General features: G+C 38.8%; 1 protein-coding gene and 1 long non-coding RNA gene across 4 annotated transcripts in view; one reads left to right on the forward strand and one right to left on the reverse strand.

Moving 5' to 3' along the window:
• Positions 1-203: 203 nt before the first annotated feature.
• Positions 204-14,764, reverse strand: part of LOC116775253 (protein CBFA2T3) — a 33,624-nt gene continuing 19,063 nt past the window's right edge. For 2 of the 3 annotated variants that reach the window (XM_032668110.2, XM_061524688.1), the window contains exons 3-12: positions 6,403-6,498; positions 6,080-6,234; positions 5,456-5,602; positions 5,169-5,275; positions 2,358-2,521; positions 2,105-2,269; positions 1,805-1,929; positions 1,489-1,617; positions 1,080-1,187; positions 204-822 (exon numbers count right to left, since the gene is read on the reverse strand). In XM_032668110.2, the coding sequence (XP_032524001.2) occupies positions 634-822; positions 1,080-1,187; positions 1,489-1,617; positions 1,805-1,929; positions 2,105-2,269; positions 2,358-2,521; positions 5,169-5,275; positions 5,456-5,602; positions 6,080-6,234; positions 6,403-6,498 (1,385 nt within the window). In that variant the 3' untranslated portion in view covers positions 204-633. The remainder of the gene's footprint in view (positions 823-1,079; positions 1,188-1,488; positions 1,618-1,804; positions 1,930-2,104; positions 2,270-2,357; positions 2,522-5,168; positions 5,276-5,455; positions 5,603-6,079; positions 6,235-6,402; positions 6,499-14,764) is intronic. The other variant, XM_061524689.1, reaches the window with a different exon arrangement.
• Positions 6,181-6,964, forward strand: LOC116775254 (uncharacterized). The gene is made up of 3 exons (XR_004353819.2): positions 6,181-6,272; positions 6,358-6,548; positions 6,770-6,964. It is a non-coding gene; the product is annotated as an uncharacterized LOC116775254 (long non-coding RNA).

Consider the following 14,764-nt stretch of genomic DNA (forward strand, 5'->3'; position numbering starts at 1 on the left):
GACGTCCATGGGCGACGGTCACTACTGCTCACCAAGCAGGCCGTCTGCTCGTTTGCCACCTCTCTCATAAAAAGAGGGTTTCTGTAATAATCCTTATATATAACTGTGTTATATATCTGTTGTGACATGCAATACATATTTCCTGATGTGTCGCAGCTCCAACGTCTCCTGTAAAGGGGTCGGAGGTGAATGAAAGGTCATGATATATTCATTACATTTATTCCACGAACAAGACATCAAAGGAATGCTCCGCCTACACGAACGTCACTTAACATTATTAAATTCGCGTAATTAAGAATTATATTAACGTTAATATTGCACGAGAGGAATCAACGCGAGTGCGGGAGTCACGGGAAACATTATTTACAAGTTAAATGTTCATTACATTTAGTACTATGTCTATAACAAAACACGTCTGTATGGCACGAAGCGTATTACGATTGTAATAAATTAGTCGAAGTTGCTTTGTATTTTTTTTTTTTTTGGTAATCCTTATCCAACGATCCACTCTACTGTCTGTATGGTTTCACCCGGCGTCACTCGCGGCGCGGGAGAGGATGTGACGTCAGCGACAGTCTATCTTCTAACTTTTCTGGGTAACGCGATCGTGTTGCCCAAAAAGTTTCCGTTGCGTCATTTCTTCGCCGCCGCGGGTCTGTCGGCTGCGGGGTTGGGGGTCGCTGCGGGTGCCGCTATGGGGGTCACTATAGGTGTGACGATGGGGGTCGAGGAGCGAGTCAGGGGTTTGGGGAGGATGGGTTGTGTGGAGGGAGGGGAGGTGCGGACCATCGACGAGGGCTTCGTGTCCCGACCGCTGCAGACCTTCAGACGTAAAGGAAGTAAAATATTAAACACTTCTTGTAAACTAAACTAGACGGTCACAAAACACATGTTAAGGTCTATAATGACTAAGACACGGACTCGAGTCTGGACACGATAGGTTAGATGGTAAAGTCGCTGGGACGCTATACACCGAAGGTTGCAGGTTCAAATACAGCTCGTGAAGTTGTATATTTCATTGTAGTGTGTGTGTGTGTGCATGTGTTCGTGTGCGTGTGTTCGTGTGCGTTTGTGTGTACCTGGTGGTGGTTCTCCCAGTCCCTGTGTTGGCAGAAGGCCCCGCAGTACCTGGCGGCGCCGCAGCCCGAGCACGTCTCCTGCGCCGCGCGACCACAGTTCCAACAACACTGACACACATCTCACATCACGCCACTGTATGTACACTCTCACTATCTATTTATTATATATTTGTAGAGAGTCCAAAAACGGGTTGAGAGAGAGAGAGAGAGACATATATACAGAAAGAGGCAGAGATACATTGAGGTTACGTTAACGTGTACTAAGAAAATATAGACATGTGTTCGGTCACTGATACTTTATAGTATAACGGGTCAGGTTAGAAGCGGATAAGGTCTATAGTCTGGAGAGAGGACTTATTAATTCATTAATTAATGTGTATATGTGTGTGTGTGTGTGTGTGTCACCCACACTGTGCGCGGCCCCGGGGCTGAGGTCTCGGCCGGGGGGCGGCGAGTGTCGCGCCCGCTCCAGCTCCAGGGCCTTGCTCTCGGCAGCGCCCACCGCGCGCTGGAGCTCCACCAGCGCCTGGCGCTTCACCTGGGTATTGATATCATTATTACATTACCGGCACCGAAGTTTCAATGTATGGAATGAAAAATTCATCTTAAGACGTATCTTTAAGTACAGCTGCCGTCACGCCTGTACTGTGCTGTCATTCCCCTACTTCCTCATTCCCCACGCCTGTACCGTGCTGTCGTTCCCCTACTCCCGCTCGTGTACTGACCTGGTTGACGGCATCCTCGGCCCGTCTCCTGACTTCGGCGACCCTCTCCTCCGTCTGCCTCACCGCGGCGCACATGATCTCACTCGCCGCGCGCTTTATATCAGAACTCTCGGGAGGTTCCACTCCTTTAGAAACCAAGAGTCGAGGGTTAAGAGACTTATACTGTATGCCGTGATTTATGAACTCAACTCTTGAACTTTGATAGTCTTATTTTGATTATAATAGTTGAACAAGATGAAGTCTTATAAAAAAATTCTGAGTTTGTATTTATCGCAGTCGGTTAAGTGTAAGTGAGTCTACCTCTCTGCTGTAGTATAGCGAGGGCTCGTTTCGTCTTCTCCACCATACTGAGGATGCAGTTCAGCATGGTGTTGATGTTCTTCCACTCGTCGTCGGTCTTGGCCAGGCCGGGCCGCGGCTCCAGGGTCGCGTTCATGGTGGACACGTCGCGGACGGTGATACCACCTGCTCAAGAAATCATCACATTGATCGCTGAAACCCAGCTCGGCCATTTGTAACTGTAACAATGGTCATTATATGCGTCGCTTCTCACCGTCTCTCCTCTCGAAACCAGCTTCCTGCGTGGGGCAGTGGTAAGGCTGGTAGTCGAAGAGGCTGGCGTTAGACGGCAGAGGGTAGAACGGGGACGGATTGAACACAGGCCTCTTGGCTGGAGGGTAGTCCTCGTGAGTACCGTTACTGTGACACTCGTAGAAACTGAAATAATGGCATTACTCACCAACCGTCGCTTGATAATTAAAAATATTTCACACAAATATTAGAGAATTAAAATTAATTCTTAAATAAATTTGTTTATAAAACTTTAATTTACAAGCCAATGAATTAGCCGAAGTCAACAAAGAGCCCGACGTTATCTCATTGTGACTTCAAAGAGGAACTCCGATCGGGAAATAAGTTTTGTTAAGACAAAGTACCGAGGGCATTAAATCACGGTATTGAGAGTTAACAGGCTTTACACAGAACCAGAACGTGGAGGTGACAGGCTCTGCGGGGCGCGGAACAAACATGCTCGCCATTATTATCTATCACGAGAGATGATCGCTGAAGTTTGTACCTCATAAAGCCTTTTTAATCTATGCAAAAAACAAACCTGCCCCCATACATTATATACTGTTTTTATTATTTCATTAATTATCAGCAAAACAACGTTATTGATTTCCGTATCCGAAGCTTGAACATTGATTTAGATTTTGAACCCTTTATTATTTATTACGGCTCGCATAAACTAGACTCGCTGCGGGCGTGGTCCAGGTCATAAGCCTACAGAGACTTAATGCACACCACACAGACCGATATAAGGACGTAATATTAACGTATCTATCATACGCTGCCGTTTTTAATACATAAGAAAGTATTAAATATTTTAATTACATAATAATTGAGACAAAACTGTTTATTAATGTTTTTCTCGTCGAATAATATCCTTATTTCTTGTATGTTATGTATCATAACCTATTAGTGTTTTAATTTTATTATATATATAATGTATGTATAATATCAACCGCTGCCGCGCGCGGAGCCGGCCGCGACCCGCAGCCACCAAGCGCCCCTAGATGCGTTTAAGATAAATGCTGTTGTCCGCTGCGGTCATAACGCTGACACGCTTGTTGTTCATTTATTTGAAATAAAATTCTTTAATAATCTATTTACAATTCATTTATTTCAAAGTATATTTAATTATTCGTATGCTATATCACATTATCTAGTATTCCTTATTTATATAAATATATAATAGCGACATACATATGTATTTGAATGTTAATTACACATAACGAGATGTCGTCACGTGTCCGGCTCGTTAGCTGTGAAGTCACGTCTTTAACTTCGTAATGGCGTTCGGTAATAGTCGCGTTATGTAACTAGTTTAACAAACAGGTGTTCGCTAATTGTAAATAATATTACTTAACAATTATAGTTATCAAACACATTATTGGACGAGTGAAGTAATTTTTACAAAGTCCCGTTAAAGTTCGTTGCGAAAATTAACTAAAAAATGTAAGTTCGAAGTTAGTTTTAACGTTGGAATATATAAACCGAACTTTTTTCACATAGAATGTAATGAATGTCAAGTAAAGCCGGGCGCTGTGCGCAGTATAGTGTTTATCGAGTGGTATCGGGTCGCGTGTCATGAGTTTGGTAAACGAGTGCAGTAATGACCGCGGCAGGCCAGCCCGCAGTTCCGCGTTGCCAAATCCGCGTGTTCTAATATATCAGAGGCTCCCATATATCAGCGGCGCGTGTGCTGTAAGCGCCGGCCGCGCCAAACACGGAGCTCCACACATTTTTACTATATGTATACGTCACTAGGAATTAATTGGCCGCGTTGTCATTACCGCATGCACGTTTGTTGTGGCCGTGTTCTTGTATATTGTGTGTCTGTATGTCACACGCAGGATGAGTCCCTCGCGTCGTGAGTTTTTGCTCTCAAAGTTAATGGAGTCCCGGGTGGTATTTGTTGGTAACATGATATATATATAAGTGATGATACTTCTGTCCGCTTGTGACATTAAAATGCATGTGAATATAAACGAGTACTTCACATGTATCAAGATAATATTTTTGTTAAAATGTTCTAAACGTCTGTGCCGTTTTTGATGCAACTTTCCCTGACATATAGCGGATGTAATACAGAGTAATCCAGAGCGGTACGCCAAAAAATTAAGAAATCGATGGCGGTAGGTGATAAATAACAAGGACCGACTGACAGACATTCACACCTCGTCTGCCCGTGATCACGGTTGCTGCAAAGTAACCGAAACGTCGGGATTATGTAGTTTTTTAAATAATAAAATCCGCGTAGTAAATCCGAATAATACTAGTTTCATTTAAATGAATACTCGCGAAAATCTTAGCTCTCAATAAAGAGTAACTAATACTACATTTATTTTGATTATTTCATTTATTATTAAAATCATAAACACATGTATCAGGTGAAGTCTCGGTGCCGACTACCCGTCGTAAACCGAGTACTGTTCACCTGTGAGACTCGTTATGGATCTCGGTACGTATGTCCTCTATTCGCTGTATTTCAATTAAATTCCAGTAAGTAAGTAACATCAGTTCTAAGAACGATGAAGCATCACATCAAGTCATTGATCATTCGAGAGACGTCTCCTGCAGGACCGCGAAAATGACCCGGCGGTCTCGCTCGTGCTGGAGACAGCTAGCATACACACAGGAGATAGCGTGACCGCTGACCGCGCTCGTCTCGCGCGTCATCTACTAAGTTAGTTCGTACAAACTAAAACTCTAATCTATCTCTATTGTTATATTTAATCATTAATTTGTTCTGAAAAGGATATCGTATATGACATGCTGTATGATGTGTGGTAAGGGTACTCACGGGTCGCTGGCACGTCTCTTGCCCGCCTCATGGGCGAAGATGTCCGCGGCGTCTCCACCCGCCTCCAGCACGGTGTGCTCGTGCGACCTGATGTACTGCAGCGGTGTCTGTGGACAAATTGATGATGAGACTGAATAATAACGTGTGTATTCTTATAATATATTCTTGGCAAGTAGTTAAAGTCTCTGGAGGTATCTTTCAGTGAGGTTCATCTTAAAATCTCCTAAATTATTGGTGGATAGGTCAATGTGCTCATTATTCAGTCAATGAACCGGTTTCCTACAGACCTGTTTCGTTCTCCGAGCTCTAGCATGCAGGTCTCTAAGGGCCAGGGGTAACAAGGCCCTGAGGAAGGCCGGGACGGACGCTCTCAGAGGATAGTTGGTGGCTTCCTGCACCCCGCTCTGGAACTCCTCGATACTGATAACTCCCGCCTGGAGACAAAAAGCTTGTCATGGCACGGACAACTGAACGTCACCTATATGTCCACATAATGGCTGTTTCATTATTTTGTTTGCAACTAAGTTCATCGAAACTGCTCGTTTTCATTTTCTATCTTTATGTATCCGAAGTGTCGGATCCTTCGCAGCAACTGAGATCACCAGCAGAAGTGATGAAGAGACGCTTTTGAAAAACTTAGTTTCATTTAAACGAGTACTAGAGAAAAATGTTGATATCGTAATTTGTTTTCTACTTAATTTTTTTCATTTTTGTCCTACACAGCTACTATGGCTGACCATGCTATAATTTAATATAAATATATTCTTTATATAAAGAGATTTTCTTACAAACACATATCGAAATCATCATAGCAGACTCAGATTTGACAAAATGCTAAATCATTAGGTGATTTCGTAGCAAGGTCGTAGAACCATCGTAGCTCGTCGTAGCAAACATGATCGGACACTCACCACAAGGTTGAATATCAACTGTCGGACCCTCTCGCCGACATCAGCGCTGACATCCGCTGCGAACGTGTGCAGCGCTGAAAGGAAGCGACGCAAGCGCTGCAGCGCTGGAGCGGCGCGGGCGTCGGGCGGAGGCGAGGACTCGGACGACGACAGCGCTGCAACATACAGAGAAGGCTGGAGGCGCTTCCGAAGGGTAACGTTTATTGAAGTTCAATAATATATATATTAGCAGTACATTATTAAATTAAACATTGTCATTATGAAGAACCTATCAATAGGAGCCTACTTCCTCTGTGATGTTAATCGTGAACCTATTACAATACCTGGTGTTCCGTTGTTCTGTGGGCTGTGTGGTCCAGGTGTTGGCGAGGACCTGGTCTCCTCCTGCTCCGGGGACTTCCTCTCCTTCCCCGTCACAGCTGCAACAAACATCTCACTGATATATCTTAATTTAGGTTTTTGATTATTAGTAAGTATAAAGTTGACATATAATTTTAAATATCTTCAGCTTTTTTCTTCTTTTTATAAAATAATAATAATATTAAAAAAAAACTACTTAGATAATCATACTATTAAGTGACATATGTATAAGTTTCCTACACTTCACCCTATTTCCTTACAAACACGAATCTAGTACGTCTAATGTATTGTTCTATATACACATGATCATTATAATGTGTCTGTCTGCAGCCCGCTGTTGTCATGCCCACAGAGGTGGTCGTGTCGCGGCATGAAGCTGCCTTATTTCCGCGAAGCGATCCTTCACAGCGTGATAACGACTATTGAACTATGTGTATATACTTTAAAATAAACACACCAGCGACTGGACACTTATATATATCGAGACATTATACATCGAACTTTCCAATCACCTGACAAATAATATATATAGTATATATATAAATAACATTTCCGTATGTTAAATCTCTTAAGATTATTTTCTTTTAAAATTTATAAATTGTCGACTCAATAAATCAGTGATAGCTGAGATACGATATGTTTGATTTAATAGTTTTTATGAAAACATTCTCTAATACTTAACACACTGACTTTCATTTAAATGAAAGCTTTTCGATTTACAGTCGTTTCGGTTCACGGAGGGGACAGCGTCAGTATGTTATGCACATTAATTATTTATGTGACAAAAATACAAATAATTATAAAGAAGCTATGCAACGGAATTTAAAAATAATGTTATAATACTTCAATAGATTCTGGCTAAGTTGTCATAATCTGAAGAGTAACGTGTAACACATGGACAAAACTTCAGTTCATATAATATCTTTATTTGTGAACGTACGTATATATGTATAAATGTTATATTATACATTTACTAATTATTTTTGTATATCATCATCAACTCTCGGAGCCCACTGCTGAGCAAAGGCCTCTTCTCACTTGGAAAATGTTAGAGCATTAATCACCACGCTCGCTCAAGGCGGATTGGCGATTTCAAACTTGTAATTTGAGATTATAAGACCAGGTTTCCTCATTTTATTGTCTCCTAATATATAAAAATTCTTAACTATTCTACCATACTAATAAAAGCAACCAAGATAATGTAATATTATTTGAAGCACATTTTTTAAATATAATAAAATTATTATTTCATTCGAAAATTCTCTTCGTGTTTTACTTTTTATGAAACGAATACAGTTTCAGACAGATAGACAGGTTTAAAACTGTTTAAACGATAGTAACTAATATATATATAATTATTTTTCACACTTTATAGAAATAATTTCAAAGAAGCTGAATGTATATTTTCATTAACTTATTTCTTGTTAATAGCACTGTAATAGCTCTCATATACATATAAACGTCGTATTAAACATTATTTTGATGTAATTACATATATAGTTGACAGTGTTTTGTTTATTTTAAATGATATACATAAACGCTGTTCTACTGGCCACAACGTACCCTCTGCAAAATGTGATGAGTTACGTGCCAGGGAATACGGGCTCGCCTCTGAATACTAACGGCGCCGGAACGCCCTGACAACACCATGAGTGGACACTGGACAGCGCCATCCAAAACCACATTAAATATACACGCTTCGTAAAATATACAACCTTGGAACCTGATAGATGTGTCCAAGCTTTATATATATCTGTACAGCTAGTTTTCAAGCCAATTAAGCTGTTTTCTAAATCTTCAGAACGAGCTGCAGTTTGCATTAAACTGAGTACGAAGAGCACAAGATTCATTACCATCTCCTCCAGATCAATGTTCTCCTTTACTGGCCCCCAAAAATTATCAGCAACTTAACACGCAACTACAATCGAGAGCTTGTGTAATATGTACACATTCTTCATAATTTAATTAATAAAATTGTTGCCTTTAACAAATAAATTAAATATTATATTTAATAATATAAATATACTTGTATTCTCGTTTTTTTTTCGACGATATCGCTAATCAAAGTGGATTGAGAAATATTAATAGGTTTATTAAAAGGCTTGACATTAGATTTTTTTCAACGCGACCTTTCTTTGTTTGCCTATACCAGCACCTTGTGTGTATGTTACGTGTCGTGTTTATGTATTTTTCATTACGTATCATACATAAGACATCAAACAAGAGGTCTGTGTGTGACAGAATAAATAAAAGTTTTATCGTAGTGTGCGGGACCGTGCAGTCGACAGCTCTCTAGTGCAAAACCAGAGCTGGGACAGTATACACACGGAAAATATACAATATACGAGTATGTACACTTACTGATAAGTTACTTAAGTGTTACATATAGGTCAATATTGAGGAAATGTTTACTTTTTATAATTTATTTCTGTCAATTAAACGTTTTATAACAATAGTTCTGTTAAAAAAAAATACCACTTACTTTACTTTTTTTTACTTATATCTGTCTATGGTGTGGTAATTAAATTGCGAATCCACCATCTAAAATTGAAATAGGGATCATTATCAAGCAATCTAATTTTAATCGTACTTTTTATAAAACTATCGACACTGACATCCCCCATCCCTAGTCGTTATCGACTGCTGCGTGGCGGCGACACCTCGCCTGAGGCCTTTCATCTCAATTACCACGGAAATATCCCAGTAACCTTTGTACCGATACTTTAAAATATTTTTGAGCGCGCTAAGGAACATCCTCTCGTTATATATGAATATTGTTTATATGATAGCATGTGATTAATTTTGTTTGCGGTGATATTTAATACGAAGTGACTTACGAAATTGTACTATTTTTACTTTCATTGAATAAAGTGAAAATCCAATGAGTTCTGACTCCTTCTACCAGGTCTTGTTGTAACACTCGAGGAATAATCGATGGCCGTCAGGCGGAGTGTGAGGAGCTGCAGACTGTTGCTTCTCGTGCTGACACACATACATGAGGATACGGTATAAATACGGAAGTCATCCGAAATCAAAAGTATTCGAATTCTACAGAAATGATTATTGTAATAAATAAAAAATATATAGATTATTTTTCATCGTGTCACGCGCAAATGCATTTTTATTTTAAAAAATCTATCATAAGGTAAATCTAAACTTTTAAGTGATTCGGTAAAACCATCTCACTGAAGCGGTGGCTTTCGAAGCTCTGCTTAATTTAAGGCTCTAGAGTTAAACCCGAGCTGTTGATGACCAACACGGAAGCTATTTCCTCAACAACATATCCGACAGATGATTTGGACATCGTCATCTAAAGATAATTAATAGTAGGCTTTATTAATACCGGTAACCTTTTGGATAATAATAGTTTTGTAAAGTTAATATGCATACATTATTTTCTTACTGGAAAACTTATAAACGCTTACTGTTATTTTCGTTGGCATGGACTTCGAAGTTTGGCTCACAGATAAAGGTGTAGTTTCTTAAGGCAATCTATTGCTCTTATTACGTCACTTCATACACATCACAAGCCACAACTGTTGTGACCTAGCTTCGCTCGAGCCACACGTCGAACAACAAACATCCATACATCCATGTTGCATACATTCCGCCAAACTTTCGCACTTATATAAGCAGGATCATTTTTACCTATTCATCTTAGTTTCCTACAGATGCAGCAGCCCGAAGACGTCACAAATACTTCGGAATAAATAAAAAATATATTCAATTGTACAGGTATAGTTGCTCCCGTAAATCAGTATGTATAGTCAGTGTATTTTGAGCAGAGTTTGTTAAAATCAATACCAAGCTTGCTCACCTTTCACCGTGTCGGCACATTATATCCGTCAATAGTGTTTTACTTTAATCATTAAGACCGTACAGAACCGGTCCCGGGAAGGTTTCACACGTCCATTCCAGGGTGGGCCAAACGTTTGATTCATTCTTACAAGCCCACAATTTAGATGATGAAAAGGCTTAAGACGCATCGTGACAGATAAGTATCTCTCAACCAGCGACCGTTATTGGAACAAGGCAAGTATTTCAATCTGAACGTATTTCAGCTTGGATGGATACTCTTGGCTATTTTATATGCTTTTCCTCGATCCAGGAGTTCAGCTCTGAAGGGACGATTCCATCATCTTGAAACATAAAACAATTCCACGATCATATTTATCTTTATATTTAAAATTCAATTCAATGAAGGCTCGTGGAAAATTAACGAAAGTAACTCATAATGATAATTTTAGAAAATATGTATGTCGTATTGATTGTAGTAAAATATTGATTACCAAGATTTTACTATTTTCTGGGTTACTATATGTTATTGCTATGCAAACTAGTTACTCTATGTCATCTGGCTTTCCTCATCAGTTCCACAGGACTAAGAAGGAGCGTTTTTACAAATCGCTGTTTGTAATATCAGTGAAGCATGAATACTGAGCGGCGGTCCTTTAGCTCGATGTAGTTCACGTGAATTATGTACAGCTATGATTGCGGGGAGCATGTTAGCGCGACGAGACCTTGTGGTTATCGAAATTGTAACTTCATTGAAAGACATGGATTATAAGACTAGAGCAGAACTATGAATCCATCGGCAATTAAATCGAATTAAAATTCAAATAAAGCATAATATTTATGCAATTATTTGTGTAATAAATGTATCATTAGGGGCGCTCCAGATCAAACGACGAAGTCAAAAATATTCTGTTGAGAAAAAAAAAGAATAAGGAAATCGTTGATATTTTTTTACTTCTCGCCTTCGCCACTCTTACTCAAACTGTACATAAAGCCTCCCTCGTAAATCCACGCGACTATAAAATGGTTATAATTCAGATTGTTTTAGTTTTTACTTAATGTAGGCATATTTATATAATTTAGGCCTATAGCCATACTATACTCCAGATACCATTAGGTCCAGATCATATTTTCTCCACACCAGTATACATGTGAGTGATCTTGATCATCTAATAACATTCGACGGTTTACATAACAGAAGAAATAAAAATTGATTAAATTTCTATACACTGATATATAATAGCTATAGTATGCGTGAACAGTTCCGTCGCTAAATACGGTACAGATGCGGGTTTTTCTACTTTTGGGCACAACTAATAAGTAATAGTCTAATGACTTTCGCGAGGATATTTTAAAATAAGGCTGATATTTTTCGGATTATACTATGATACTACCGAGGTTTCGGTTATTTTTTCAAGATCACAGGAAGACGTGACGTGTCTCGTAAGTGTCCTCTTACAGAATACTAAATATATTATTTTTGTATTGAAATAATAATAATAATCCCATTCACTTATTTGTTAATGGATGACCAGTTGATAAAGCCAACAAATCTTCTCAATTTTGATCTGAATCGTATTCTTCTGTAATTTATCTTCTGATACTTTAAATGTCTCATGTTCAATGATTCCCGTCTGTTGAGAGGTGCATCGGCTGTACACCAACAGGTTACCGGGCGACTCGCGTACACATAAAGCTCTAATGGGCTTTGCAAGGACACAAACTGTTTGTCTACTGAACAGATTATATTGATATAGCGATCGATTTTTTATATATATATAATTCTACAGTACGTGTGTATGTCGCTGAGTTCCTCCTAAACGGCTGGACCGAGCTGTTTGAATTTTTTTTATTCATTTGGGTGGTTCCTCAGATGTTTCAGATCCATAAGTCAACCCGGCAGAGGGCGCTGCAATCGGTATGTAGGTTAATTAAATTGAAAAGGCTGCAACGTAGCTTACTATATGTGTTGTTTTAACAGACTGTATATATTCCCCTCTGAGCGTAAGTCTGATGTTCACGCGAACGGAGTCACGGGCAAAAACTAACATTTATATAGAAAATAATTAAATACCATGAAAATTATACATAAAAAACTAGTGTAAGTATTAAGTCGTATACATTTAAAATAAAGTCAGTTGGTCAGAATAAGTATATAGAGTATAGCCTTTATATATATAGTACGTGTATATACAGAGGCTATACATAGTTAACAACAAACAATCATAGCAGTAATCGATTTGAGGGCGTCCTTAAGAGCAAACACCATTAATAATGCAACGTGGGAAACAGCAGATTTACCAGCGACAAACAAACCTGCGACTTACAGCCTTATACGCATACATATAAGGTTCAAACCTGTCGTGTTGAAAACGAGGGTAGTTTATAACCGCAGGGGAATCGAGACGTTATATATACTTATGTTAGAGCCGGTTTTTCTATGTTATGATAATTATATTTTTTATATTATGTATGCGGACTCGCGTATAAATCTAAATTGATATGAATTATGTGATTATTATCATTTTCCATATTTTTTTTGTAGTTCCCTGTTTAATGTATTGAACTATTTTTAAATTATACTCTGTATGTAACTTTGTTTGTATGTTTGCCATCGTCCAATCTCCTAAACGCTTAAGCGATTTATTTTGTATATTTGGGTCAGATGAATAGTACAGTTATATAAGATTAGGAAATAACTTTGTATATATATTCAGGGCCAATAAATATGTATAAAATATAATATCTTTATATATTGTTTTATATGTTCCATGAACGTAATACATATTTCTCAAAGAAGTATATTATTAACTTAGCGCCTTGCTAACATTTCGTATATTCCTACATTATCTTCTATCAAACTTCAATTATCTGAAAGGGTGATTGCTATTTTAATGTATATGTTTGGTAAATTCATAGTTAACATATCAATAACATTTACATATATATATACTCAATTTGTACTCAGATGTTGGTTCCCAGGGGAGATTTTTAAGTGAGGGTACAGGTTGTGGTGATGTGCAGACGAACAACTTGAAAATTAATAGTGAACTTTTTCGTTATAATTACTATGTTTATAGCCGGGGTTTTTAGGGCCAGAGATCGTATAGTAATTGAATGATCTCCTTCAGAACAAATAATAGTGTTAATAAACATATTGAGGAGGTTGAGACGTTTCTTACAAGTTTTTAAAAACATGTTTTGTGATTTTTATTAAGTGGTTACGAAAGAAGTGAGTTATCTGTATGTGTTAGTTCATGACTAACACATACAAGTGTGTATAATGTATGAAACTATAAAGACATTAAATAATAATTCTTGGACTTGTATTAAAATAATTTAAATACGTCGATAGGTACGACGCATTCAAACAACAATTATTTACCTAAAATATATATATACAATGATAGAGACTGTTTGTTCGTGCTGTTCGCCGCTATCGTAAGATTATGAGACACCTTTCCATTCCCACAGAGCCCTGTTCCATCAGTTGGTATATAAATACAAGAATGTTCATAATTATTTACACGTTACATTCACCACTACATTCTATTGACGGCGTGTGGAAATTGTAAGAATTGATGTACAAAACAGAGTTATTTGTAATTTACAGCTTCTTGTGTGTAACGACCTGGCAAGTGTTCTGGATAGCCTGGACAGTCTTTTCTTTATGCTAAAGGGGGCAGCCGAGCAGACGGCCTACCTGATGGAGGTAGACCCGTCGCCCATGAACATCCGCAACATAGATTTGCGGATGTGTTGCCACCCTGGATTATTGAAGAGGGGGAGGAAAAAGTGGGAAAGGGGGGAAAAGGGTAGGGGTAGGAAAGGGTGGGAAAAGGGAAAGGTCATTCGGTTCTCTCACTCGTCGGAAGAAACGCAGCTATTAAAGACTACTTCACGCCGATCTTCTATGAATGGGTGGTATTTCCCCGGTCGAGTCAGTCCATGTTCGAGCTGCAGTAACATGACCACAGCCTAACTCTACCACCTACAAAGTTTAGATGAGGGTGGCGATCTTACAATATAATAGCGGTCTTCTAGGTGTCAGACAAATGCTAGCCATCTTTCCTCTTGAAATTAGGATGACTTATAATCTCATTATCGTCGCGGTTTAACCTCGGAATACACCTGTCTTCACAAGAAAGGATCTCCATTGACACACGCAATTTTTTTATATCCGAGATGAGTTCTTTGACCCTTGTACCGATGCTCCTCTTTGTTAGTTTAATGTATGACAAGCCGCAAGCCACAATCTCATTCGTATATACATATATAAATGTTTCTTGATGTAGCCTATTCTATCTACCTATCAGTGAATTCCTCTTAGTGGTATATAATGGGTGGTTGTCAGTTGGTTGTGGGCTGCCATTGTTTCTTGGACAACTGGTGAGGTGCGGAGGTTTCGCTAATAGTAAGAAGAGGATTCTGACGAATCAGCTGGACCTCTCATCCATCACCACAAAAAGAATACCGTTGACTTTACAAACTATTCTCCGACAAGAAAAGTTAATGGCATGCGTGTCTTTT

Source organism: Danaus plexippus, chromosome 25 (assembly GCF_018135715.1).
Source record: "Danaus plexippus chromosome 25, MEX_DaPlex, whole genome shotgun sequence".
Lineage (NCBI taxonomy): Eukaryota > Metazoa > Arthropoda > Insecta > Lepidoptera > Nymphalidae > Danaus > Danaus plexippus.